Source organism: Malurus melanocephalus, unplaced genomic scaffold, assembly GCF_030028575.1.
Source record: "Malurus melanocephalus ecotype Western Australia unplaced genomic scaffold, MMel_1.1 scaffold_187, whole genome shotgun sequence".
NCBI lineage: Eukaryota > Metazoa > Chordata > Aves > Passeriformes > Maluridae > Malurus > Malurus melanocephalus.
The window spans coordinates 1,364,419-1,390,517 of NW_026623419.1; the positions used below are offsets into that span (position 1 = coordinate 1,364,419).

The 26,099-nt window shown below is 39.5% G+C and overlaps 2 protein-coding genes across 5 annotated transcripts; both read left to right on the forward strand.

Annotated features, from left to right (window-relative positions):
- The first annotated feature begins 6,548 nt into the window (after positions 1-6,548).
- LOC130577646 (serpin B4-like) lies at positions 6,549-13,939 on the forward strand. Of its 4 annotated transcripts, none has more exons than XM_057373147.1 (8): positions 6,551-6,777; positions 8,051-8,168; positions 8,677-8,739; positions 9,347-9,472; positions 9,684-9,801; positions 10,121-10,263; positions 10,999-11,166; positions 11,331-13,937. In XM_057373147.1, exons 1-8 carry the CDS (start codon positions 6,677-6,679, stop codon positions 11,733-11,735), a joined length of 1,242 nt encoding a protein of 413 aa, XP_057229130.1. In that variant the 5' UTR covers positions 6,551-6,676; the 3' UTR covers positions 11,736-13,937. The 4 variants fall into 4 exon arrangements, with proteins under 4 accessions (XP_057229133.1, XP_057229130.1, XP_057229132.1 ...); XM_057373149.1 differs by having other exon boundaries at positions 6,715-6,777; positions 7,985-8,168; positions 11,331-13,936; XM_057373148.1 differs by lacking the exon at positions 6,551-6,777 and adding an exon at positions 7,293-7,449 and having other exon boundaries at positions 7,985-8,168; positions 11,331-13,936.
- Positions 13,940-18,574: 4,635 nt separating this feature from the next.
- On the forward strand, positions 18,575-24,778 carry LOC130577640 (ovalbumin-like). The gene is made up of 7 exons (XM_057373140.1): positions 18,575-18,790; positions 19,334-19,381; positions 20,720-20,848; positions 21,594-21,711; positions 22,456-22,598; positions 22,902-23,057; positions 23,754-24,778. Exons 1-7 carry the CDS (start codon positions 18,623-18,625, stop codon positions 24,153-24,155), a joined length of 1,164 nt encoding a protein of 387 aa, XP_057229123.1. The 5' UTR covers positions 18,575-18,622; the 3' UTR covers positions 24,156-24,778.
- Positions 24,779-26,099: the final 1,321 nt, after the last annotated feature.

Below are 26,099 nucleotides of genomic sequence, written 5' to 3' on the forward strand. Positions count from 1 at the left end.
TATGGTCTAATTCTGGTCTCTAGTACCCATACAATTTTCTGCAATTACACAGTATGTGTTTATAAGTTATTAAGTATCAGTGAACAGGTATTGGTGGTGTTACAGATTTACACTCATTTCTGAGAACAGTGACAGTCCCAGTTCTCTAGCTGGAACACCTGTACATAGCAGGAACAAAAAAGGGCTGYCTTGAAGTCTCAATTTAGAAATGAACACACAGAGTTTTGTTTTTCCAGGTAGTACAAAAGCAGACAAAGGGAGAATATGTTTATGAGTACATCCTGTATCTGGTTTACAAATACAGGAGGAAAAATTAATCACATCTTAAATAGGCAGTAAACTGCAGCTCTGTGAATAAAGACATGTAGTGGGAGGCTTTTCCCACTCTCAAACAAGAAGGCTTGCTGTCAGGTCAGAGCTTTGAAGTCGCCCCACAAGCATTTGATGGTGTTCCAGATCCTGTTTGCCTCCCATGACTTACCTCCCAATGTTTACTTTGTACCAGAAGGAGGTTTAGGGAAAGGGCCAAATGGCGCTTTCCCCCAGCAGCAGCACTGGCTGTGTGTGCTTCAGTACCATGGGGACCCTGTTCCACTGGCACACAGGGAGCTTAAAGGGAAGTGTTTTGTCATGATTTCCCACACACCCTTAATGTCCCTTCATCAGCAGCTTGTAGTCAGATACTTGCCTTTGTCTGGAGCAATGTGAGGCRCTTCTGTGTGTGAATTTCCCAGGGTGTCCCAGGCCAAATATTGAAGCTATTGGACATCATGTTGTCTCAAGACATTCTTGTTTGCATCCAGTGATTACTCAAGAACAAAATAGCAGGGACTACTTTACATGTTCTACATGAATTAATGGTTCTTGGAAGAATAATGYTTTAAAGTCAAGTTTTCTGGAAAATCTTATTCTGTGTAGTAGAAGTATCTTGCTTTATGAAGGTTGTTGGTAAGTGATGCTGGTCACAGATTCTGCTTTAGATTATACACAAATATTTAYAACTAGCTGGGATACAAGCTGGGATTCACAAGGTGATGTGTCTGGGTTACAGGCAGGCCAGAAAAGAAAGCACCGTCAAATTTTATCCAGGATAATATAAAAGCAAAATATTTATCAAGGATAAAATTCAGTGGAACTGAGGGAAAGCAGAAATGTGAAGGGAACTTATTTTCAGGMCAGTTCAGGAGCTCTTGGTTATACCAGGAATGCAGGAATTTGAATTGCAGAATGATATATTGTAGAAATGCCATGGCAGTATGCAGAAAACRTACCATTTACATACCAATATTATTCCATGGCCTGAAGAAGAAGTTTTTTCCATGGGAACAAATTCTCTTTTCACACYTCCTCTGGAGCTGAATCAGTTTACATTGGCTGAAAATTTGACCCTAAATATATAAGTTGTAACACCTACCAGTTCTTCACAGGGCTTGGCAGTTTAGGAAGGGTATTTTCAAATCTTATTTTGTTTTCAATATGTACACAATATTGGCAAACATGCTCCATTTTTTGGACTTGTAATACATCTGACTTCAGTAGTTATAAGGATTGGCAAGAATATCCACACAGACATTTATGCAAACAACTACTGAGCCACTACATAATTTGACTAGCTATGGAAATGGTACCACAAGGATGGTCGCAAAAATGAGGAAGAACAATTACTTTTAACATCCAGACTGAATGCCAAGAGCAATACCTTTCTCCTCAGAATGGCTGAGCAGYCCTGGAGGGTGTTTCAGGCTTCCAAGTCCATAATTTGTTAAAGTAGCTCAGCAGTTAARAATACCCACAGGTTTTGGGTGGTATGATTAGTGTGATGTTGAGTTCCTGATTATGAGTACATCTACAATAATTACCTTTTATTACCAGGCAGACACTCCCAAAGACTATGCCTTGCACAGAGAATAAATTGACTAAGAAGTGTTTGCACAACTTGTCCACTAGCACATGTCAAAGTTTAAAGGTTATCAGATGTAACTGTTTTAATTTACAGTCAGGACAACTTAGGAGAAAGTTGAGTTAAAACTTCAGGAATAAGGAAGAACTGAAATGTAACAGAGGTTTGGAAACTCTTTGTCCAGAAGCTTCAAAACCAGGTTCAGCAAACCCCCATCAGCTGTAGTCTAGGTCTTTCATCCCACCCTAGGGCAGCAGATGAAGCAGGAATCTTTCCAGCCACAAAGTTCTGTCATTTCGAACCAAAGCTAACAACCATAACTCCACTGCAAGAAAATATCAATTATCYTTTTCACTGGCTAAGCAATACAGAAAAAGCCTCTTATTTAAAATGCAGAGGAAATTTCCTGCTTTCTACTGCATCCCACAATGATGGGACAAGAAAAAGTATATACTGAGTTACAGCCAGGAGAGGAATGGCTTATGGACATTCTGTATCACACAGCTTCAAAAAATGCTGCACTTGCTATTCAGGAAAAGAAATCTGGCTTTTAAAACGATTTAAATTGCCACAAAGAAATGATATCCAGAAATACTGTAAATGAGATCACTCACAAAGCTGAATCAGCATTATAAAACAGGGTCATTATGCAGAAATATTTATCTGTGAAGTCATAACACCTAACACTGTGAAAGTCTGTTCAGAAGGCACATGCAGACGTCCCTGCTTACAAATGTAATTTCCTGTTAGTCAGAGCTTAGGAACAAGTGAGAAAGGGTGTGAGCAGAGAAGGTACAACAGGCAGAACTGGCTGCTAGACCTCTTTTTGGGTGCTGATAACTGAATCAAAGATGAAGAATTTTTTGACAATATATTGTGGCATGTCTAAATTTCCMTGGAGAGTAAATGGGGTTTACAGCAATCATGGAAAAGCCTCTGGTGCACAAAGAAGCACAGGCAGAAAAACAACAATGCTGGGCTCACCTTTTCCCTTGCAAGCTGAATGACCAGCATGAGGTGGCCCAGGTCTCTGCAAAGTTCACATTCATCAATTCCTGTGTCCTGTTGCCAGTAAATTCAGTATTGGAGAGTCAGCAGACAGAAGTGCTATTTAGAAGCTGATAMTTGCTTTTCAATAGGTCTTGACTCATACAACCTGAAGATCACAGAAATTAATATCAGGCTCTGCTCATGTGGTRTTCCCCATATGAGCTGAGACCACCAGCAACATTTGAAATCTCTCCAATTTATTCAGCTTCTGCCATGGTGAAGTTTCTGTGGATCACCACAGATATTTTATCACCCTGATAGCTCTGATATGTTGTTTAAGACTTGTTGTAGCAGATGTCTGACAAGCTGGGAGGGGGGCCCGCTTGGCCAGTAAAAATCAAAGGAGTYCTTGTTTTGCTCTTGCTGTTCAGCAGCTCCACTTATCTAATGGTACCTTTACTCACAGGCAACCTCAGACAAATCAGGTACTCTGTAATTACCACCTGAGCCGGGTGGTAGCAGAACATGCATTTTGTAAGATGAAAGGGACAAGAAAAGCCTTTGCTGTYAAACTTAAGAGCAGCCTCTGGTTCTTCGACAAGAATCTGCTTCCCTGCAAGGTCCTGCTGACACTGACAGCAAGGGAAGCATATGGCTGCAAATGGTGAGAAAAAAGCCAAGGAGGAACTGTAGACATCCATGTTTCTTGCACTCTTTGGAAAYAAAGAATAATCACAAGGGATAGGCTGGTGGTCTATTCTGCTACTGGGTGAGTCATTGCTTCTTGCTGTGAGGTTGTGYTCTGCTGATTGGCATCACCGAGCAGCCTTGTTTTGGCCTTCCTCATCCATGTCATCAGGGCTCTTTGGGGTTTAAAAATCATATGGAGAACGCTTTATTCCGATGGTCCTGGCCCTATGGACAGAATCAGAAACATTAAAAAAATGCAGAAACATTAAAAAAATGTCCCTGGCAAGTGAAGGAAAAGTTTGGGACTTTCACCAAAATAACTGCAAATGGGTAAACAGTGCTGGACAAAACCTATCCCTAAGGATGTAATGCTATTTACAGTCTTATCTAAATGTGAAGAATTTTAAGTATAGAAAGCAGGTTAATCTGTGATCCTCTGTGCCTGAAAGCAACTTTACTATGACAAGCATCTGACCACCAGCTAAAAGGGCTGTCTTTGAAATCCGAATTTTCGAAGAGTAGTCTAACTATCTGAAACAAAATCTGTCACTTCCTTTGTACTTGAAGTGCTTTTACATCTTTATCTTTCTTTCCATACAACTCATCTCAGCAACTACTTCCCTGTAACCTTTAGAAAAAGTCCTCCTGCTATTTATCCTTTCCTGTTACGAATTTAATCCATGGAAAGGAATAAAGAGAATCTCCTGATTCTGAGACTACTGTGACCATCTTCAACCCTCTTCATTTTTCTCCAACCTGCAATGAATCTCTGCATTATTCAAAGAGCAACAGGTCTGGCAAATGTGATGTAAGTCCCATTTCTCTGTTCAACAGCGGCATGAGCTGTATCTTTGCTTTTCCCAGCAACCACTTACATAGAGAGTCAAAACCTATGGTTCAGGAGATCCTTCAATCTACTTGAACAAAAACTCCTGGGTTTCTCAGACATTCTCATTAAAAAACTATTTCTGTCTAAGCCACTCTCTAACCTACATGAATCTAACCTAGCAGAGAATAGCAAAGCAGGAGACTAGAAGGACAGCAGAGAATGTTCCTTAAACGGAATTCATGCCAGTCCAGCTCCTTCATTATCTATAATTTGATCACTGACAGAAAATGATTCATGTGGAACAAATATTCATCAAATGGAACAATGGACCAATAGTTAAGCTTCAGGTTAACTCAAAATTAATTAAGAACTGAAGTACCTACAAAACCAGAGAACTAACAAACAGTAACGAAGAAACCTATAGAAACCTCTTCATTTAAGACAGTGAAGACAAGACCTCAAAAGTATTAGAAAACTACGTGGGCTAAGAGAGTAGTGTTTCACTCTGTGAGCATATTAGATAACTTTGTCCTAAAAGAGAAATATTTGTTTGTGTCTTGCTGTTTGAAAACCATCTTATTTCTGTTCTGGGAGACACATGAATGCTACTCTGACTTAAAATGGTTACATCTTGCAGCTCCTACTTGTATATTTTCCCCCTCTTACATTCCACAACATTTTTTCTGCCAAATGTGCTATGCCTAGTGCCTGAAATAAGAATGCAGAGARCAGCCCATCACCACAAGAAAGGGAACAGCAYCTGCCCAATTCTTCTCTGCAGTTCYCTGTCGGTGACAATGTGAGTGTTTGGGAATCCATTCAGTGCAGGTGGCCCAAGCTGCAGCTGCAGGTTGAGCTCTGGGTGGGAGCCCCAGGCAAGGGKCTGTGAAGTGCCCACCCAGTGCAGAACAAAAGGCCTGGGAACCTGTGACCCAGCCAGGAAACTGGACATCCAGAGACACAGCAGGAACCCAAGGACCTTGGACTTTCTCACGTGTAGATTGTAAGGTATAAAAGCCCAAGGTGTCCTTTGGGTTCCCTCCTCCGAGGCACCAGCTTGAGCTGATACTTTGTTATTGCACCATGATTAAATTATTTTAAGGACTGAGATGTCTCATAGTAAGAAAAGATGGTATGACTGTGTGAGTGTGAGGTGTGCAGCTGTGCAGGGGCCTTCCTCTGTCCAGCCTGGGTGGTGCAGGTGTGACTGCCAGAGTGGCTCCTGGRCGGTCACACAGGGAATTCTCCTTAGCATTGAAGAACAGGCTCAGCAGGTGGGTTTTTAAGTGACTATGTGGAAACAGGCCAGAAACCAGGAAAGCAAGCCAGATGCTCCTTTGGGAAATTTTCTTGCCCCAGTGCTAAGAAACTTTTCTTGCTAAACCAGATTCAATGGCTCTTGTTCCTTCAGGCAAAATCTRAATCTGTGCAGGTCTGACTGTTGYTCTCAGGGCTTGAATGGACAKTGTGTTTTTAATTTCWATTTCCTCCCAAGAGAAARCKATGAGAAAATTCAAACCAAAACAGAATTAGACCCCTAAGTACTTCATGACTGATAGGAAACTGCCTTCAGAGTTTCCTAAATACCAGAGAAGCCTAATGTATGGTTGGGTTGATATGTAAGTATATTTTAGCAGTGATAACTAAGTGTTTGTTACAAAACAGTGTTATAAGTGTTAATGCACGCATACACTCATGCAAATGCTTGCCTACCCACACACCATATCAATCTAAAAGTGAAGAAAGGTTGTTTTTCAGGAAAGTAACACCAGAAGTACACTRCTTCTTATAAGTAGGTTGCTCTGTYCCTGYTGCCTACGCCTTGTTGAAGCAATATAAGACAATGGCCAGACATCCACAGAGACACTGACAAAAATGAGAAGTAATGAGAATTCCTGGGCTGAACTTAATATATAGTTCAGCCCAGGACTAAGCTGGTGGGCTGATTGTATCAGTGTAATAGTTTCATTACAAAAACTATATATTTGCATTCAATGGTGCCACTCCTGACAGCAAAATACATCAAAATTCGTAGAATTTATTTTTTTCAGGTAAAAAAAAACCTCTGAAATCACCTTTGTTTCTAGGACTTTGCTTTCTTTTTTATGACTAATTAGAATTTCTTTACATCTCAGTATGCATTCAAAATTGTGACTTCTTTCTGAACTCCTAGGGATAAGGAAAAATTCAAGATTCCACAACAGGTCCTCTAATTATAACCAACTGGTTGCAACAGACAGGAATGTGATTCATCATGAGTGAAATTTATGCAGCCACTGGGAGTGGCAATRGTTTTATATCCCATTGCTCCAGAAGTCCCATCAAGAAGCTTGGCAGTCAAGTTGACACCGTCAGTCCTGGGGAGAAGGTAAATATCTTCATGATCTTTAATCGTAAATGGCAGAACTAGGAAATGTCCAAGGATTGATCTGTCCATTAGTGGGACATACATACATACCTGTTTGGCACATATATGTGGCATGTGGCATATTTTGAGGAAGTGAGAATATTTCCAAGTTGCTCTGCATTGTTTTGGATTGCATTAAAATGTATGGCCTGTGTGATGAATCTGTGCTTATCTTTCACAATGGTGCTTCTAAACATCTAAGCTTTCCAAGTGTGCTTCTAAAGAATATTAAAACCATTTGCCACTCCTGTATTACCCAGAGTGGTAATTTATAAGAGCCTTTCTATAATGTTCCATCTTTCAAATACTTACACAGATAATTTAATTTGTCTTGTGTAATAGGGGAAACATGTTTATTACACRTGTGGAGGAAATTATTCAGACTCAGTAAGAATCAAACCAAAAGTTACTTAGTGGAACTTCTAAAATASTGAACTGACTTTCTTATGATCAGATGCTTCTATCACACTTTACTGGATGAAGACACTGGGAAAAGTCTTTCATGAAAAATGAATTCTGTTCTAGATCTAAGATATGAAGAGTTTTGCAGATCATTGAAGATGATCTTCTTGTAATTATTGTGATTGTAACTGAAGGGTATCTGGGAAAAAGAGTTCAAGCTGCAGATAAAAAGTATGACTGGAATTTTCTGCTGGGGCACAATGTATCTTTGTTGAGACTGTTACTAAGTGAGTCTGTCTGTAGTTCCATTTTCTATCAAATATCTGTTAAGCAACCTTAGAAGGATACAGTAGGGGAGGCACAGCTGAGTAATACACACAAAGTTTTAGAGAGATACAAAGAGTAAGATATGATCAAGGGTGTAATTATTAAGTGCTGTKCCTGGAGGACTCGAGGCAAAAAGATCAGGATACAAACTGAGCTGGCGGTGTGGTCAGGACMAAGTTAGGCCTACGTGGCAAAGGCATAGCTATTGCTTGAACTGGAGATGCAGCTCAACTCAGAAGAATGTTTCTGCAAATGTGTTTCTTCTGCCATTTATGGTGCCAGTTTTCACATTTACTGTGAAATCCSAAATGTGATGAATGGAGAATTTCCATGAAGTACTGAATAATTCAGCCAAAATATTGCAGAAAACCTTACCAGGGTGTCTAAACATAGCACGTGTTAAGATAAGAAGCCTAAATTACTTTTTCCCTTGTTTCAGGTGATCACAGTGCATGATGTGCTCTCTCAGTGCAGCCAATGCCAGGTTCTGTCTTGACTTTTTCAGAGAGCTGAGCAAAAGGAAAAGAAATGAAAACATCTTCTTCTCCCCGCTAAGTCTGTCAGCTGCCTTTGGAATGGTTGTCCTCGGAGCCAGGGGCAGCACACTGGAACAGATTGAGAAGGTGGGTTTTCTTTGCTCGGAAAAGGGAATGCTGGCAAGATATGAGCCCRGAGGCTGATGGTAATGTCTGATACAGCTCCTAAACATCCAGAGGATTGGTGCACACAGAGAACCCTTTAAAAATACAATATCCTGTTCCTAATACCAAATTTCTTCAGACTAAGCATTATTATTGAATTGACTGTTCAATGAATAAGCCAGTGTTAAAGAAAGTGTTTTGGAGGTATCCCTACATTCTCCAGGGCTCAGAAGATTTCCTTCCCTTTAATGTGGTTTTCTGCCTTCTCTGGACGCAGAAAGCCTCTTTTCTCATGTAGAAAGACTTCAAAGATTTCATGCACTCACCATCTATTAAAACCTCTTGTTCCCTTGCAAGGATCTTATGATAAAGASCAAAGGGGCCTTTCTCCAGTGACTKTATCTGGTTGTRTTTTGGGATAGGCTTGCAACACTGCTTTAGCTTTGAAGTACTGTCGCCCAGTTGCATTCACCCAACATTTACATTGCAGGTCTTTCATTTCAGAGAAGTTTTGAGCAATAGGAGGCAGCAAAACAGATACCCTTCTGAGGAGGTAAGACACAATGGCAGCTCTGACCTGCAGCAACAGGAGCCAGTTTGTCAGCATTTCTCCTTGAAGACAATCACTTAGCCAGAAAGCGCAGCAGGGCCAATCAGCCCCTCCATCTAGATTTGCAGACCTACTTATTACTGTTCTTTTATTAGTTATTTAAGGGGCCTTGTGAAATCACACATTTCAATAGCTGAGCCTTCTCAGTACAGGTTTCTAACCAAAACAGCACTGCCAATCTAAAATGTGATAAGTGCTTCAATTGCCACCTGCAAATGTTTGACTACAGAGCAGACCAAAGGCACCTTGGAGCTTGCTTCTCCCAGTCTGTGAGCCAGTAGCAATTTGCTTAGCATGCACAGAGACATCCCTGTAGGAGACAAAGGGTTTGCAGGTGAACTGGTGCAGGCCTGAAGGGGAACTGTTTTGTCATTCTGTTCATCTGGCATGGGGGAAKAGGAGGTGGTGTCCTGGTGGATTTRWTTCAGTGCCCCTACCAGCTGGGTGGAGTAGGGTTTCTCATGCAGAGAGAGGCTGCAATTCACCCTCAGGTCCAACTTTGCATAGGAAAGCTCAAGCTACCATGAAATATCTGTTTTCCTGTTTGAAGTGTGAAGATGAAGGAGTTCATTCCCAGTTCCAGGCTCTGTTGGCTGAAATCAGTGAACCTGGACCAGGCTGTTGTCTCACCATTGCCAACAGACTCTTCGGAGAAATTACTTATCCATTCTTCCAGGTAAGGGACCGTGGTGTCCTTTGTAACAGCTCCTGGGAGTGGTGTGGGGAGCTCAGCAGAATGCCTTCCATCAAAAAGCATAGAGGGACAAAAGCCTTTTTCACTAATTTTTTTTCCTGCTGGTCTACTGTATGGAATTATCCTGAAGCCACTTAGAAATTATCTGTCRTCTAAAAATCAGCAATAAACTTCTGCAATTTGTACTTTCCAGCAATACTTGGATTCCACAAAGAAATTCTATCGAGCAGAACTGGAACCAGTAAATTTTAAATACACTGAAGAAGAAGTCAGAGACAAAATTAACTTTTGGGTTGAAAATGAGACAAAAGGTAAAGAAAAAATGTGCATGTTTTTTGGTTTGTAATTAAACCACTTAGGAATATCACTCTCCACTTTTTTTTCCAAAGATAGAAAGATTTTTATATGTTAAATACCTGCACTATTTTGTTTTTCTCAATAGGAAATAAATGTAGTAAGAGGAACAAAAATGCCTTGAGTTCCTTGGTTCCAAAGCTGTATATAAATTTTTTGTTATTTTTCTGACAACATTATACCACTTTTCAGTTTTAAAGAAATAGCCATTAATAGTCAAAGTCAGTAGATTGCCAGAACAAAGTAKTAATTCTTCTTAATTCATTATTTTTAAAGGTAAAATCAAAGATCTGTTTGCTGCTGGTTTTATTGATCCYTCTACTGTACTTGTCCTGGTCAATGCTATATATTTTAAAGGAAAGTGGGCAGTAGAATTTAAGAAAGAAGACACTAAGGARATGTATTTTCACCTGAACAAGGTAYAGTATTGGCAGGAACTGGAGCTGGGGGAAGGATGTCAGATGTCTGTCTCCTACAACAGATGGGAGCTCTCCTCCTCTCTGCTATCCCAGTACAAGACAGTGGTCTTCWGTCAGAACAACAGAAGGCTGTATTTCTCTCCAGTTTGATAAACAAATATGTAAATGKTGGTACCAATTCACATCAGAAGTGRTTCTTGTGCAGCTGAGATCCTTRTTGGGTCAAATCCACTGYACACAYGCACTAAYTTTGTTGGGGACGTTGCAACTAAGGGTACTGTTTCAAAAATAGCCTGCTCTTGAGATTGAAATATAAGATTCTGTTCCTCTGCTAATATTTACAAACAGAACAGTGTGTKCTTTCAGGAAGAAATGTACTAAAGRCAAATTATCTTAGGGGAATGCATACATTATTCATGAGGAATTTAATTTATGGTTGCATCAAATGTATCCATTTCCTCATCTGCCACGCCAGAAAAAAAGAAAGTTGTAATGAGGAAATTGTGAGTAAAGTAATTTGGCACCATTAGAAAGGGAAATGTAGTTTTATACTCTAAAATAGATAACTTCATTGGGACTACAGTTGAGAGGAACACATCAATGCCACAAGTATATTAAACCCATGACCTGTGCAAATAAGGCTTTTGAATTGAACTCTAATCTCAACACTGAAACCTACTAAAACCAGGACAATAATTTCTGTATTTTYCATTTAATATGTTTCATGTGCTCCAGAATGAGAGAAGGAAAGTGCAGATGATGTTTCAAGAAGGAGATTTCAACATGGCCATCATAAAGGAAGTGAAAACAAAAGTCATAGAGCTCCAATACTTCAACAATGAACTAAGCATGTTCATTCTTCTTCCTGAAGATGACTGTGAGGACTTTCCTGGCCTAGAASAGGTAACACTTCATTTTCTCTCTATTAAGGTACATAGAGAACAATACTTTAGCATTGCTCCAGTGTGGGCAGAAGATAAGTGGGAAAAACTTAACTTCTGTTCCTTGCATTCATTATGGTGCCAATAATTTCGATCAATGCAGTCAATATTATCAATACCTTACAGCTTGAACGTGCCCTCACTTATGAAAAACTCACAGAATGGACCAGATTGGCTACGATGCAACCAGCGAGGGTGAAGTTGTACCTACCCCAGTTCAAGATGGAGGAAAGTTATGTTCTCAACAACACTCTCCAGGAGATGGGAGTAATGAATGTTTTTGACTGGGGAAAAGCTGATTTGTCAGGAATCTCTATGAAAGATGGCTTGGTTGTGTCCAAGGCCATCCAGAAGACAATCGTGGAAGTCAATGAAGAGGGCACTGAAGCAGGTTGTGCCACGGGGCTTCTGGCAATGCCTCTGTGTTGCCCAGAAACTTATGAGTTCAGAGCTGATCATCCATTCCTCTTCCTCATCAGACACAACCAAACCAACACCATTCTCTTCTTTGGAAGATATTCCTCTCCTTAGATGGAGGTTATATTGGAAATTAGATCTTTCTTCCCCCTTACATCCCAACTGGCAAGCAGTAAGGCCAAAAGACATTTCTCTAGACTTTATCCTAAAGTCTGGTTTGTTGTAAATAAAAAGACTATCTGAGAYGAGCCAAATTAATGATAAAAGCCTAACCCCCATGAACTTGAGTCATGTTTTACCTTTAGGATGCCTCACAAAAATRATATCTCCTTTAAAATATGCTATGTGATATTTGCCAAAAAGCTGTAGTTCTCTAGAGATATCTGCAAAGAAAATGCTACCTTGAGCCTTTCCCAATGCATTATGGATCAAATAAACTCATGATTTTAGTCCCTTTAAAGCTAAGTGATACATTTTTTCACGTGAAGTAGGCAGAAGGATTTGCATTAAAAGCATGACCTCAGGTACTTGGTCTCTTTTAGCCTTATCTACCTAAGGTCTCAAGGAAAATATCACTTTATAGTGGAGTAGCAAAGTATTCCCCTGGGGCCCTCATTCTAAATATTGATTGGGGGCAGTGTTTCAAGCTGGAGCTGTCAGGGTTTGTTCTCAGACAGCAGAGAAGACAGAAGATTTTCTGATGCAGTTTGGCTTGATCTCAAGAAGGGCAGACCCATTGCTTTTTATTTGTTTGTTTATTTTGTTTTGTTTTGTTTTGTTTTTGTTGTTATTTTTTTTGTGAAATACTCCATATGTGTGAGAAGTTATCCAGCTTCTACATAAACTTCCACAAAACAAAAACAGGGTTTCAGAATAATGGGGACAATTTTCTGACAAGGCCTGCTCTGTGCTGGCTGGGAATGAGACACATACATTCCTACATTCCCACATTGAGTAGTGATCAGCTATTCTCACTTCTAAGAGCCAGTTCTGTTTGTGCCTCAGGTAGCATGAATTTCTTGTTCCAGCTATTTTATTTATCATTAACATTAAAAAGTTTAAAAATCCATAGTGATTGTATTTATATGGGTAGCCTGTGTTTGTTTTATTATTTATTCTTATTTTTCATAATAAACCCACTGCAAACTGGATATTAAATGTAGCTGTCAGCAGAATTAAGTAGACAGAGGAATAGTCTAATATAGCAAGTAAAAATAATGATAATMTTTTTCAAAATTGTAGATGACACTGAAGTCTAACCCCACTTTAAATRTTCATCAAGCTGAATTGAGGCCCTGGACAATTCAACATTAGGATATGTAAACCCTGAAACTTCTCCCTCTGTTACATGATCACTATTACTTGCCTGACCAGGGGGTGAGCAGTTCTCTGGGATGCAAATCAAGAGGAAAACTTCTGATAAAGCAAATTTTCTTGCTGATGATCTAGCTCCCTAAACCTCCTCCTGGATGTTGTGGAGTAGGGGGCGGAAAGTCATAGCACAGGGTTACAAGAAGGCAGCAGCCTGCCCAGTTTGGCAGCAGACAATGTCCAAAATCCACAGATACATGAAGAATATTTGCTTTTCTAGGAAAAATATGCCACTCTTCGATGACTCACTCCTCCTTTTCCTGTTACTCACTGATGGGAAGAAGGTAAAAAGCATGAACATACTGGTGCCATTGTAGAGCTAATGATTCAAAGGGTTCTTCCAAATGCTGAGATATGCAGGAAAAAAATACAGTAAATTACACTGCTCAACACAAATTGAATTGCTAAATAAAGCAGACCATTTTAGTCTGTGGAGATACCTCATATGGCTGCAATTGCAGTATGAAATACAGCCTGAAATAGTAAAATTACCTATAGAGACACACTTTTCATATCAATTACCTGGTAAGAGAAGGGAACACAAAACAGGCTGCTAGCTCTTTGATAAATAAAGTATGCAAAAAACAACTATACATGTTTTTCAACAACTGCCATTGGAATTTTGTGTGTATCTAGTTTCTCTCCATATAAATTACTTAAGTTAAAAGAAAAAAAGAGCAAAATGAACAGTATTAGAATTTATCAGCTTGCATAATCAGGCCCATATATTTTCAGATTAAATGTAAAAGATAAAGAATTAATGTGATAAAGACAAGTGCTTTAGCGTATTATTCCAAAGAGTATGAGCATCACAACAGGAATTCTGTGTATGAGCAAAGGAGAAGGTGTGGCTGAAATAAGGATGTCACTTAGTTTACTACAGCAGAAGAATTTTTGTATTTTTTTTAACCTGCACCAGGGATGCCACATAATTCAGAACCAGTAACTAAATACAGTATAAATGATAATTTAAAAAAATCTATCTTCTCTTAATGCAATCTTTTTTTCTTATTGCCATTTTAACCTACAAGACATCTAAAAAATGTGGTGAGAAACACCAGGAGCTGGAAAGTAGCCTCCTGCTGGTAGTGTGGTGGTAGCAGCTCCTCGTGTGAAGGGCAGTGCTCCCATAAAATTGGAGATGTTTACTTAAACACAGAAGGTAAGCCCTGCACTCTGGCAGCAAGTGCTTCTCCTGTGAGAAAGTGTAGCTTGTAAAAGTGCAATGCCCAATAGAGCTTGCAGAGCAAAGTTAGAAACTCCAAATGGTGCGTGGAGCAGACATATCCCTGAAGGGCATCCCAATGCCTCCTCCCTACGGACAGGCTCCATGCCAAGTTTTAAACCGTGCCAGCACACAAGATAGCCTAAAAATGTGTAGACTGGCAAAAAAACAAAGCAAAATATGTCAAATACTATTTGCATGAGAATCCATGGAAAGGCAACACCCATTTGTCCCATATTAGAAAGATTTGTGTCTTTATACAGCCTAATTACTGAGTAACTCTTGATTTACATATTCAYATGTTCACATTTCCACTGAACTCTATTCTCTCTTACAGTTGCAGTTCTCCTCCATTTTCTCTGAAATTGTGCTTTCATTTAAACAGGTTCTTAGTACATATATATATAACATCATTTTTATTATATCTTCAAAAGATTTGCAATGGATAGTCAATAAAAKCAAAGGAAGATTTTTGGATTGTCACTGAAAAAGCAAAAAAAAAAGCTTTGAGTCACACTTCCTCCCTCCCCCCCTTCATAGAAGGACTATTGTTTATTTCCCTCAAAATATGACCGGTAGAAGGTTATGTATTAGGAAGCCCAGATTCCTTATGATTCCAGCAAGAAAGGCAATCAGGCACAGTAATGTGCACAGTCTGCATAATGCAGACGGACCGACCATCCAAAGCACAAGCAAACATTATTCTCAACACTGCCCAAAAACTGCTGAGCAACCAGAAGAAATCAAATGTGAAAATAAGAACAGAGAAATGCTGGGAAGAGCTGCTTTCCTGGCTGCTTGGTATTTCCTTGATTATGAAGGAAGAGGGGCAAGCACCACGTATTAGTTTAGGCACAAAGCACAGCAGACTCCTTGCTCATGTCTGTTTAGAGACAATGATGGATATGAAAGATTTAAACTTGTTTGTCTTGTTCTGTTTGCAGTACTACAATTGTAGCYTTTGAATTTCAGGAGAAGGATCTGTTCTTCCCCGGGTCCAATGCCCTAAGTAGGCAAAGTTAMAAAAGAGCAGTTGTCTGCTGGTGACTGCATATGGATAGCCCATGCTGATCAAAATTTGCAGCTACTCCCAGGCTGATTCTGCAACCACTTTTGCACTAACAGTCAATGYATTAAAAACTCCCAAAACTAACCCAAGGGTTTGCAGTTACAGACTGTTCTCTGGAAAAGTTGTGCTGCCTCATCAATTACTGGCTAGCCAAACTTTCTGTCTTCCATGAGCTTCTCTACTTTGAAGGTATTAAACCATCCTGCCTGTCTTGGAAAAGTAGTTCTTCATATTAGGGTAATTTAGTTTGCATAATTTGGGAACTGAGCAATTTTCAGATGGTCCACCACTATACCTTGTGCAGAACTGTTGAGGCATTGCTGTAGACATACAAAATGTAGAGTGTACAAAGAAGGCAAATATATTGGGAGGAAAGAAAACCTGAAACACCTACATGCCCTGTCCCAGAAGAGTGGGTACAACAAAATGTTGAGGAAATCTTGGATATTATACAAAGGGATGGCCATCTTMGCAGGGCTGGTTTTGTCCTTCCTGGACAAGCTCCACAGAAGTCCAGACAGGACAAACAAATTGAACCAGAGCATACAAAGKAGTGTGGGTGTCCAGGAATGTTCTTCATGGAAGCCCCAAAGAAGCACCWTGAGCAGCTGCTGACCAATGGCTGGAACTCTAATGTGAATATGTGAGAATGGGAGAATAGCAAAAGACACATCACAAATCTTTGCACACAGAACCTGTGCCCTCAGACAGCAAGRGTTTGATAAGTATGGATAAAGTAAAAGCTACAGCAGCCCAGCTCACAGAATAAGGACTATTGAATGAGGTGTGAGGAAAGCTCCTTTATCTTTAGATTTTTCCATCCTCATTGCTGCTATAACACCCTCATTCTGAGTTGGGAAACGAAACCATCCCAATTATTAGGCTCTGCACATGCATCCCTGCATTTCAGCAAAACAAACAGCACTGCTAAGGGTAAAGTAGCTTCCCTTCCTTTTCATAGAGGGCAAAAAGTTACTCTCCTGCTGTATTCATGTGCAAATTTGGGTTTCTATTATCCACTGCTATGGCCTTTRCAGATGCAGGATTTGTTTCTTTACTGCTCATCAAGTGTATTATTCAATAGAGAGTAATAGCTTTTTGCAAYTGAATTATGTTTTATATTGTGCATTATGATTGTCTAACAGACCATGAATGTTCCTGCAGACAGATTCTGTAGTTTATTCACCTGCCATAGTTACAAGGTATGGAAGATCGATGAGAATGGCCTGTGCAAGTACCGTGGGCCTTGTTGCCATGACCTGCACAGAATGAAAATTAAAAGCTGGCTCTCAGTCATCCTTTAAATCCCACTGTCTGGTTTAAATAAATTTCTGAATACCTGAATACTCTGAGGTCAGGCTTACAGCCCAGGAAATACGTAATTCCTGTCTGTTCCTCAAATCTCTTCCATGCATATCCCTGAGACCTCTAATTCAACTCAACAATGTTGCTCTAAATGCTTTCATCAAAATAAAACTTTAGCAAAACATGCTTTCTCCTCAGAGCCCTTCTCCCCTCCTCCTGCACACCTATGCTGTAGACCCTTGTAGTTTGGCCTCAGGTAAAATAACTTAGTCTCACCTAGGTGRAGAAATAGATGTGGCTGTGCTTGTAACAAGTACAAGCCGTACACCACACCAGCCTTTGGACTGCAGGAACATAATTGTGTCTTTTGGTAGACCAAAACACCTTTCAGTAGTACTTCAGTCTTGAAAAATAAACAGGAAGTTTTGGGTTTGTTCTTACATGGAAAAAAAATCCATTTCAAACCCATCTCAACAGAATGACCATTCTGCAGCTGGCTTTGCTTGGAATTACATTATTTTGGCAAAGTCAAATTGTCACGGTTCTTGAGGAACTTCCCTCTGTTCCACTGCACAGATACTGCAGCAGATTGTTGCATTTCTATCAGACCTTCAGCAGTTAGCCCAGCACTCACCTTTCCCTACATTGGTGKGAGTACTGTGTTAGAGTGCTTTCTGCACTGACACTGCCTCACAGGTGAGAAGCAGAGAAAATTACAGCAAAAGCTTAAATAATTCATTTTAAAATCAGGTTTTCCTCCAATAAATAAAGGCTTGTTTGCTGCAGGTAKAGTACCAGCTTAACACTGGTCTGCTCAATGTTTCAAAGCACAATGAATCAAGAGGTTGTGACGAAAGGCAGTGACTGAAAAGATGACTCCTTGAAGGCAACAGTGGGAGTGTCTCAAATCATGCAATATATATCACCAAGAGCTCAGGGAAGCTGTTTAGATTCAGCTAGCAAGCTGGATTTTTACATGCCTTTTTGAAGCTTGTGGGGTAAGTATTTCTCCAAGAAAATGTAATTTCTAATTTGTATTCTTTAAGATGAAAAAAAAAGTGATATTATGTTTAAGAAATTTAAGGTAAGTATAAGACAGGTGTGTAAAAAGACAGCATAGACAGTAACTTTGCCTTGCCTTATCAATATATCTTATACTGTTTGACTGTCGAATACTTYTAGGTGTGCAAAATACGTGGTTTGTACACCACAATGTTGAATAGAAATAGTTATTTTTCATTGAAAATCTGTTAACCAAAACTATTAAAACTGTCCTTAKATAATTTTAGTAATTGGGAATAAAGGCAATTCTCTTTTCTCAATCTCACTCCTTGCCAAAACTCATACACATATATATTATATGTCTATATATGTATATATGCATGCTTATGCTAAAATGCATTAGCACAGATTAAATGTCTGAAACAGGACCACAGGAAAACCCTAAATTTATATATCATCATGTAAGCAGCTGGCTGTGTTTTCAGAGCAACTTATTCCTATTATTCCTGTAAATTACAGGAAAGCAACATCCAAATTTGTGGCTGATTGTACTAAGCAATAGTAAGMAGTACACAACAATTATAGTGAGTTGACTACATTTGATTTAAAGGTCTAGAGCAGCTACAGAAGAAATGAAATATTAAGTTTGCATTGTCTCAAACATTGCTCAGAACCCTATGGATGGCCATGGGGAAACTCATCCATTCAATGCTATGTTTATCATATTGAAGGGTGGATGAAAGTTTCTATTTCCTAAAAGGCAAGTACAAGGTCCTATCTTGCTTATGAGACAGTATCTTGCCAAAAGAAAACAAACACAAAGAAAGCAAAACTTCTATTGCATTAGAAGTTGCAATATTTCTAATGATCACAGAATTTGTAGGCTTCACATCATTCATTGCTTCAGCATCACAAAACCAGCAACGAACTAGCAGTTTTTGAGCTATTGGCAAGACTTTTAAAACAAGCGTTACAGATCATGACCATAGAGTTGTATTTCTGTTTGCTGTAGATAACACTGATTTCACAATGGGCTCCATCAGTGCAGCAAATGCTGAATTTTGTTTTGATGTATTCAAAGAGCTGAAACTTCACCATCCCAAYGACAACATCTTTTATTGCCCCCTGAGCATGATTGCAGCCTTGACCATGGTCTATCTGGGAGCAAGAAATAATACTGAGTATCAGATGGAGAAGGTAAGCCACACAAATGGATACAAACTCTCCAGGATCCCATTCAAAGAGGCAGCATGTTATCCATTTATATCTTCCAACCCTGCCTAGCAAAAGAATGGCTTTCCAAACTGTGCAGTTTGGCTCTCACTTATTGTGTTTTCCCATGAAGGGCAAGAACAGCCTTTGGACTTCATTAAGATAGAGCAGTTTTGGAGAACGGTTAAGGCAGGTCTCTTGCTTCATCTTTCATTATCTCATAGACMTGATTTCTTCCAGGTGGGAAAGGACAGCTTGAAACACAGAAAAGATGAAACATTCAGAAAATGAGAGTCACAGTGGTAAATACAATGCAGTAAGGCTGTAGCTGGTTTATACACTGAATGCCATTAACTGAAAAAGAAGGGATCTAAGCTGATCATAGTCAGGAATTTTCACTGCAGTGTCCAGTTTAAAACTCACATTAAATGTCTCAGTTCATCTGTGTGCTAATCAGCCTACAGTTTTAGCATGAACATCAATTACTGTCAGTGGACTTCACATACTAATTTCTACTTTCAATTGCAGGTTCTTCACTTTGACAAAATTGCAGGACTTGGAACTACCCAGACCAAGGTACAAAAATCTAAGGTACATTGATTTCTCTTTCACATGTTTTTCCCGAGAACAGACTGTTCTGATTGTGCTTTTAGTAGGTTCAACACCTTTCCAAACCTTTGCTAATTCTCTTAATTTAAGAGATTTAAGTTAAAAAATAATACAACAAACCACCAAAACCCCAAAATCAGCAGCAACAAAACAAACACCAAGTGAAAAATCARCAACAAAACCAACCAACCAAACAACCAAAAAAACCCACCAGAAAAAGAAGACATCCTGCACATATTGCAAGTGACAGGGCAGGATAGGATACTTTGGGAATCAGGATACACTTTTGTGTAGATGAACTCCACACCTGCAAGTGCTGCTGGGGTATTTGAAAGAATCTCATTACCTGAAGCCAGGGTACAGGAGGCAGACTCGCAGTGAGACCCCAAAGTGGGACAGGAAGATGCTTCAGCAGAAAAGAGCCCAGAATCCTCAGAGAATGGAAAGTAACCACACTCATACTAAGCCACAGGGACTTTTGCAACCTCCAGTTCCCACTGTTACCCCAAGAAAAACATGAGGGGTCCCAGTACCTTGATACCACCTGTATGCTTTTGTTCACGTTAATCTTCTGCCTCTGTAAAGATAACAAAAGCCATGGAGCCTGGTCTATCCCCATTCACTTGGGATCCAAAACACAAGGTGGGACTTACGAAAACATGAGACTTTTTAAAAAATAAAGGTAGTATGTAAAGCTAGAGCATTTAGGGATTYGTTAAGCATTTAGAAAGGAGCTCTTTAACACAATTATTCTGAAAAAAAATAAAGTCCCAACTACTGTTTAYCATTGTTCAGTTTTTAGCTGGTGTCACCTGGAGTACCATTATAGGGACTTGAGACAGATGATTCATTTTTTACCTCTATTACAAAGCAATTCCTGATTCCCTTGCCATCTAGCTCTCTTCTTCCACCTGCAGTTTCTGCAAAAAACTGCTATGAAAATGTAAGCACTAACTGGGATTTAGGGGCTCTGCACCTATGACAAGTCACCAATTCCAATAATCAACACCACATTTTTCTTTTTTGCTACCTTGTTCCTGAGCTATGTGATTTCAGGTTCATCAGTGAAGTTTTCTGCTTTTTATCACCTGAAATGAATGGTATCATATGCTACAAATGAATCGAACACATTAGCTGTTTATACAGAACATCCCTCCCATGGAATTCTTAGACTGTAATATATGTTCATTTACAAATGTTCAAACATTGTGTGCTTTCCCATGTTGTTTGTAAAATACAAATAATCCTCTTTCCCATAAAATAACCTAACAGCTATACTTTTTTATCTTCTTATCAACAACTCAGTGTGGCAAGTCTGTGAATATCCACCTACTCTTTAAAGAAATTCTCTCTGATATCACTGAACCAAAAGCCAATTATTCACTCCACATTGCCAACAGACTCTATGCTGAAAAGACAAGTCAAATCCTACCGGTAAGTGATCCTTTGCTAAGCCCTGTATAATTCTGTAATCCCGGAGGACTGGCCAGAGTATGTGATCAGTTAATCCAATGGTCTCTACTGGTGTGAATTAACATGGTTTTTTCCTTTGTCACAGCCCTGGCAATAGTCTAAATGGAAAGGAACTTGTGGCAAAAACATGTCCCTATTAAAAAATGAATGGACTAATAAAATTATTAATAATGTAATTCCCCACTCCCCACTTGCTCCCCCATTTTAATTGGTTGTTTGGTTTTTTTTTGCAAGAAATAATTTGACTTTGGCATTTTTCTTTGCTTGAAAACTCACCTCAAAAAGAAATTTCTTTTACATTTTCAAAACAAAAAGYACAAATATTCTAGATCAAAGCAACTTCCTGTATGCGAAAATAAGGAAAAATTATTTTAAAAAAGGAAGTGGGCCTAAAGATTATAAAATAGTCTGAAATGAATSTGAAAACAGTGATTTTGGATCAGACTTTCTTCCAGAAAATATTTAAACATTTGTAATATATGCTCTGAACTGGTTAAGTAATAAAAATGTCAGATCTGAAATTGTCTGAAATTGAAATGAAACAAAATTATTTTTTTCTGGCCCAGCTTTAACAAATTCAGGAAGTAAGCAATAAGAACACCTTAACCWTGACATCACTATAAAAGCCTATTAGTAATATTTTATTTCACTTTCATACTTTTTTAAAAATATTACTAATTCAGTGGCTACAATTGATATTTTACAGATCTACTCAAAATGTGTGAAGAAACTGTACAGATCTGGTCTAGAGATGGTCAACTTCAAAACAGCATCAAATCAAGCCAGACAGCGCATTAATTCCTGGGTGAAAAATCAGACAAACGGTAAATCAGACAAGATTATAAGAGGGAATATACATCCCTCTGACACCTATATTTTAGCAACTTCTGAAAAGACTAAACATTAGAGGAGAAATTTCCTCCTCCTGTTCCCATTAGTGCATATTTTCTGTAGAAACAGAAGACTCTATTGTACCTTGGTGGCAATGACAGTGTTTTAAATACATCTGGCTAAGGCAGAGGTGCCATGATACACACACTTTATGCATACTTTTTGTGTCTGGAGAGCTTACCTCACACAAGGTTAGTCCCAGCTTCTCTAGAATATTGGCATAATTTTATAAGGATGTGCTGGATGGGTAAGAAGTGGGCTTCTAGGAGAGAAAGCAATGCACACGATTCTGATGGTGGGAAAGAAATGATTTAGAATCTTGTGTGCATTTATTGTGTTGAGGTGGGAGGAAAAACCAATAATGTATTGTGAGAAAGAGAAAATCTGTGTTGGTACTTCCCTCTCTCTTTCCTTCTTTTCTATATATWTWTTTTTTCCAAGCACTGCTTAGAATTATTMCKGGGGATCTAAAAYACTCTTGAACTGACCTATTTTYTTKMAGAAATCTYTAGCCAGATGCCAGTCTTTCAGTGYATTATTAAATCAYCCTCATAAACCTTAATTCCATGGGCAGACTTTTGGAGAAGGAGAAGTCAAGTGAAGTGGCAGAATGTTGAYTGCCTTCTAATCTAATGCTATGATACTTATCACTTTGTACCCTGCTTTTTTTCTTAAAGGACAGATCCAGGATTTCCTTGAACCAAGCTCTGTTAATCCTCAGACTGTGCTGGTCCTTGTGAATGCCATTTACTTCAAAGGGATATGGGAGACTGCATTTAAAGAAGAAGACACTCAGGAAGTGCCTTTCAATGTSACAGAGGTGGGGGGCACAGATACAGCTTCTGGCCAGCTGTATATTCATTGTGTTTTTATTTGTTTTATTTGTATTTACAATTCTGTTGTCATAGACTGGGTGATTTACCTGGGTCCCTCACTGTCAGACTTACAACAGCTGTGTCTGACMAGAGCACACCAGCAGATGAGATCAAAATGGAGACATAGCTCTTCTCCAAAGGCAGCATGATTGAAAACTRAGTCCTGTCCTCTCAAAGGTCTTGTATATTTGTCTGACTGAAAAAAAAAAATCTCCCCCATCACATCATCTCACATTTCTGTTTTGCAGCAAGAGAGCAGACCYGTGCAAATGATGTGTCAGAACAGCACCTTCAAAGTGGGAAGAGTGGCTGAAGAGAAAATTAAGATCCTGGAGMTTCCCTACGCCAGYGGAGASMTGAGCCTGTTGGTGCTGCTGCCTGATGACATCTCTGGCCTGGAGCAGGTATGGCTTTGGTAGGGGAAGGAGAAGAGTTATGACTTCAGCAGAGTTTGACTGCTGTCAGACCTTTTGCTGTCCATTGACATTCCTCCCCCCACACCACAGCTGTGCTGGGCAGGCAGGGGAGCACAGAAGCTGCCCAGGTGCTCAGGCAGAGCCTCTCAGAGCCCTGAACTCATAAAACTTCATTTTATAAAATGAAGGTAAAGCAGTGTAGGGCTGCTGGAGCCCTGCAGAAGAGGATGTATATATGGGCAGTGTTATAAAACAACCTATCTGGACTCAAGAGAGGGGAAAAAGCAATGCAGTCTGCATTATGAGCATTTACTCTTATTTCAGCAATATATTTGAATTATAGAGTTATTAAAGATGTCGAAGAGTTTGCTTYTATTTGGTACTATCTACAACTCAAACTGACTAATTTGCTAGGCTGTGAAACTGTTGGGTTGTGCYTCATGAGGCAGAAGATCAGTTGGACAAAAGGGCATGTGTCAAGATGGTAAAGAAGTGAATAAAAGCACAGTGACACAGGCAGTGCTGGAGAGGCAATTAAAAAACTGCAAGAAGGGTGTCAATAGCATGCGCTTCAGAAACCATTCTGGCTGGGATTTTACTTTTCTGATAGCCTTGATACAAATGAATGGCAGAAAGAAGTTGGATTTGCTTCCCAGGTATTTAATTCCCTGCCTCTCTTTGCAGCTTGAGAACAAAATCAGCTTTGAAAAACTTACAGAGTGGACCAGTTCAGAGGTGATGGAAAAGAAGAGAGTGAARGTGTACCTCCCACGCATGAAGATTGAGGAGAAATAYAACCTCACATCTGTCTTAACATCCTTGGGTATGACCGACCTGTTCAGYCSCTCGGCCAATCTCTCTGGCATCTCTTCGGCAGAGGGCCTGAAGTTATCGGATGCCATCCACAGGGCATTCATGGAAGTCACTGAAGAGGGCGCTGAGGAGGCTGGGTCAGCAGATGACACAGAAAACATCCAGCACTCCTCTGACCTTGAAGAGTTTAGGGCTGACCACCCATWCCTTTTCTTGGTCAAACACAATCCAAGCAACATGATCCTCTTCTTTGGCAGATATTGYTMTCCCTAAAGAGAAAAGGGCTGGAAATAAGGCTTGCCTACCCCTCAGAAACAGACCCCCTTTTTCTAGTATTGTAGTATAACCTCATCTCTTCAATATTTTCTCCAAGTGGAAACGCTACGCTCATGCCCCTTCAAGAATTTTCCACAGCAAAGGCAGACACATCTGCAGGTGAGGAAATAGCAACAAGTGTGTTTGCTCCTGTCCCTTCTCAGATTGGTTTCAGTGTTAATTAAGCCAAGCAAAGACTGAGCCCACAGAGAGTAGAAGTGATCAAAATCCAGGGAGGGGTCAAATGATTTTCGCTTGAAGAACTATCTGCAGGCACGACTCCAAGTCTTTGGTATTCCATTACATGGAAAGCCATGGGCTCTGCTCATCCCATTCCCTGGTACTGTCCTGCTGACAAACCCATGTTTGTCTTTGAGATCTCCAGTCTGGAGGAGATGTTTGTGAACAAGATTCCACTATGCAGGGTATTAACTGGTGCCTATGCAATTTTTTTTTTTTTTGTTACTTTGCTTTTGGAAAATGGTGTACATATTCCCTATCACCAGAGCTGTCCTCTCACCATGAGCACCTCAAGTAACACTGAATTTCTTTCAGAGGTTCTCCAAAGTCATGGAGAGTTTCCCTTCAAAATTTTCAAGGAGATCTAACTTTGTCTAGTTATGGCTTGTCACAGAGTGTAGATTCAAAGCTTGGAACATGGATATCTTAATGACCCAGATGATCCAGGACTCATCCAGGACTGCCAGGCAAAAGAGTTGTCTGAACTCTTGTTTAAAACACTGGATATCACTTCAAATTTGAGGACATTTTTATTTTTTTAAAGTGGTATTAAAGAATCTGATTTCTCCATGGGAATTTTGTGAAAAACACATCTTTTAAGATAATTTTTAAAATAAACCCTGTCTCTGTTGATCTTGCTTAGCAAGTAAACTTCAGTTTGTTCCTGGAAAGCTCTCAGGTGTTCAAAACTCAAGTACATTATTATTCCACTAATGCAGCTGGGCTTCTTTGTTCCTATGATAATTCAAGACTACATCTCTTGTTTTCAAGAAATACATGAGACTCCTAAAGTGTCTGCCTTTTTTTCCTGTGTCCACTAGCATCTCCAAATATGGGTATATTGGCTCAACATTATGACCTGTTTTCATTCTAATCAATATTACCAATTTTGATGCATATAATTGATTTATTTTTCTTAACATAATAAAAGAAAGTCACAAATGCTTGTCATGAAATTATGTGAATTTTCTTAGTTTTCTAGATGACAAACCCTTAAAAATATTACATTGGTAACTGTTATGAGCAAAATGGGATTTAATACAAAATCTTCCTGGTTTTAGAATTAATAAAACACATAGATATTAAGTTTCCTATGCATTTATGAAATAAATGAATGCACATATCTAGAATTTGATTCCTCTCTGTCGTACAGATTACCAAGAAATAGCCCAGTGGAATATAAACTTGTTCTTATGTCTTTTTTCAGTACAATTCCAATGGGTATTAAAGATGAACTGACAATTGGTCAGATAAATCTTTCAAGGAACAGTTATTCCAGCAACTCTGACATTTAAGATGATGAAATCATCTGAAAAAACATGAAACTTATGGGGCATAAGAAAGAATAAGTAGATGGCCAACTCTTAGGCAAAGCATTTCCCCACTGAGAATTTTGTGAGGAGGTATTCTGTTGTTAATAGCAGCTATTCTAATAATAAGGGACAGAGAAACCCTGGATGTATGCATAAACCAGGGAACAAGACACTAGAAAGCAGCCCCACAGAAGGGACCTGGTGGTTCTGGTCTATGGYAARTTGAACACAAGCCAGCAGTGCCCAGGCAGCCAGGAGGRCCARCCATGTCCTGGGGGGCATCAGGCACAGAATCGGGCAAGGGAGAGGATTGTCCCKCTCTGCTCTGACCTGGGGCAGYCTCAACTTG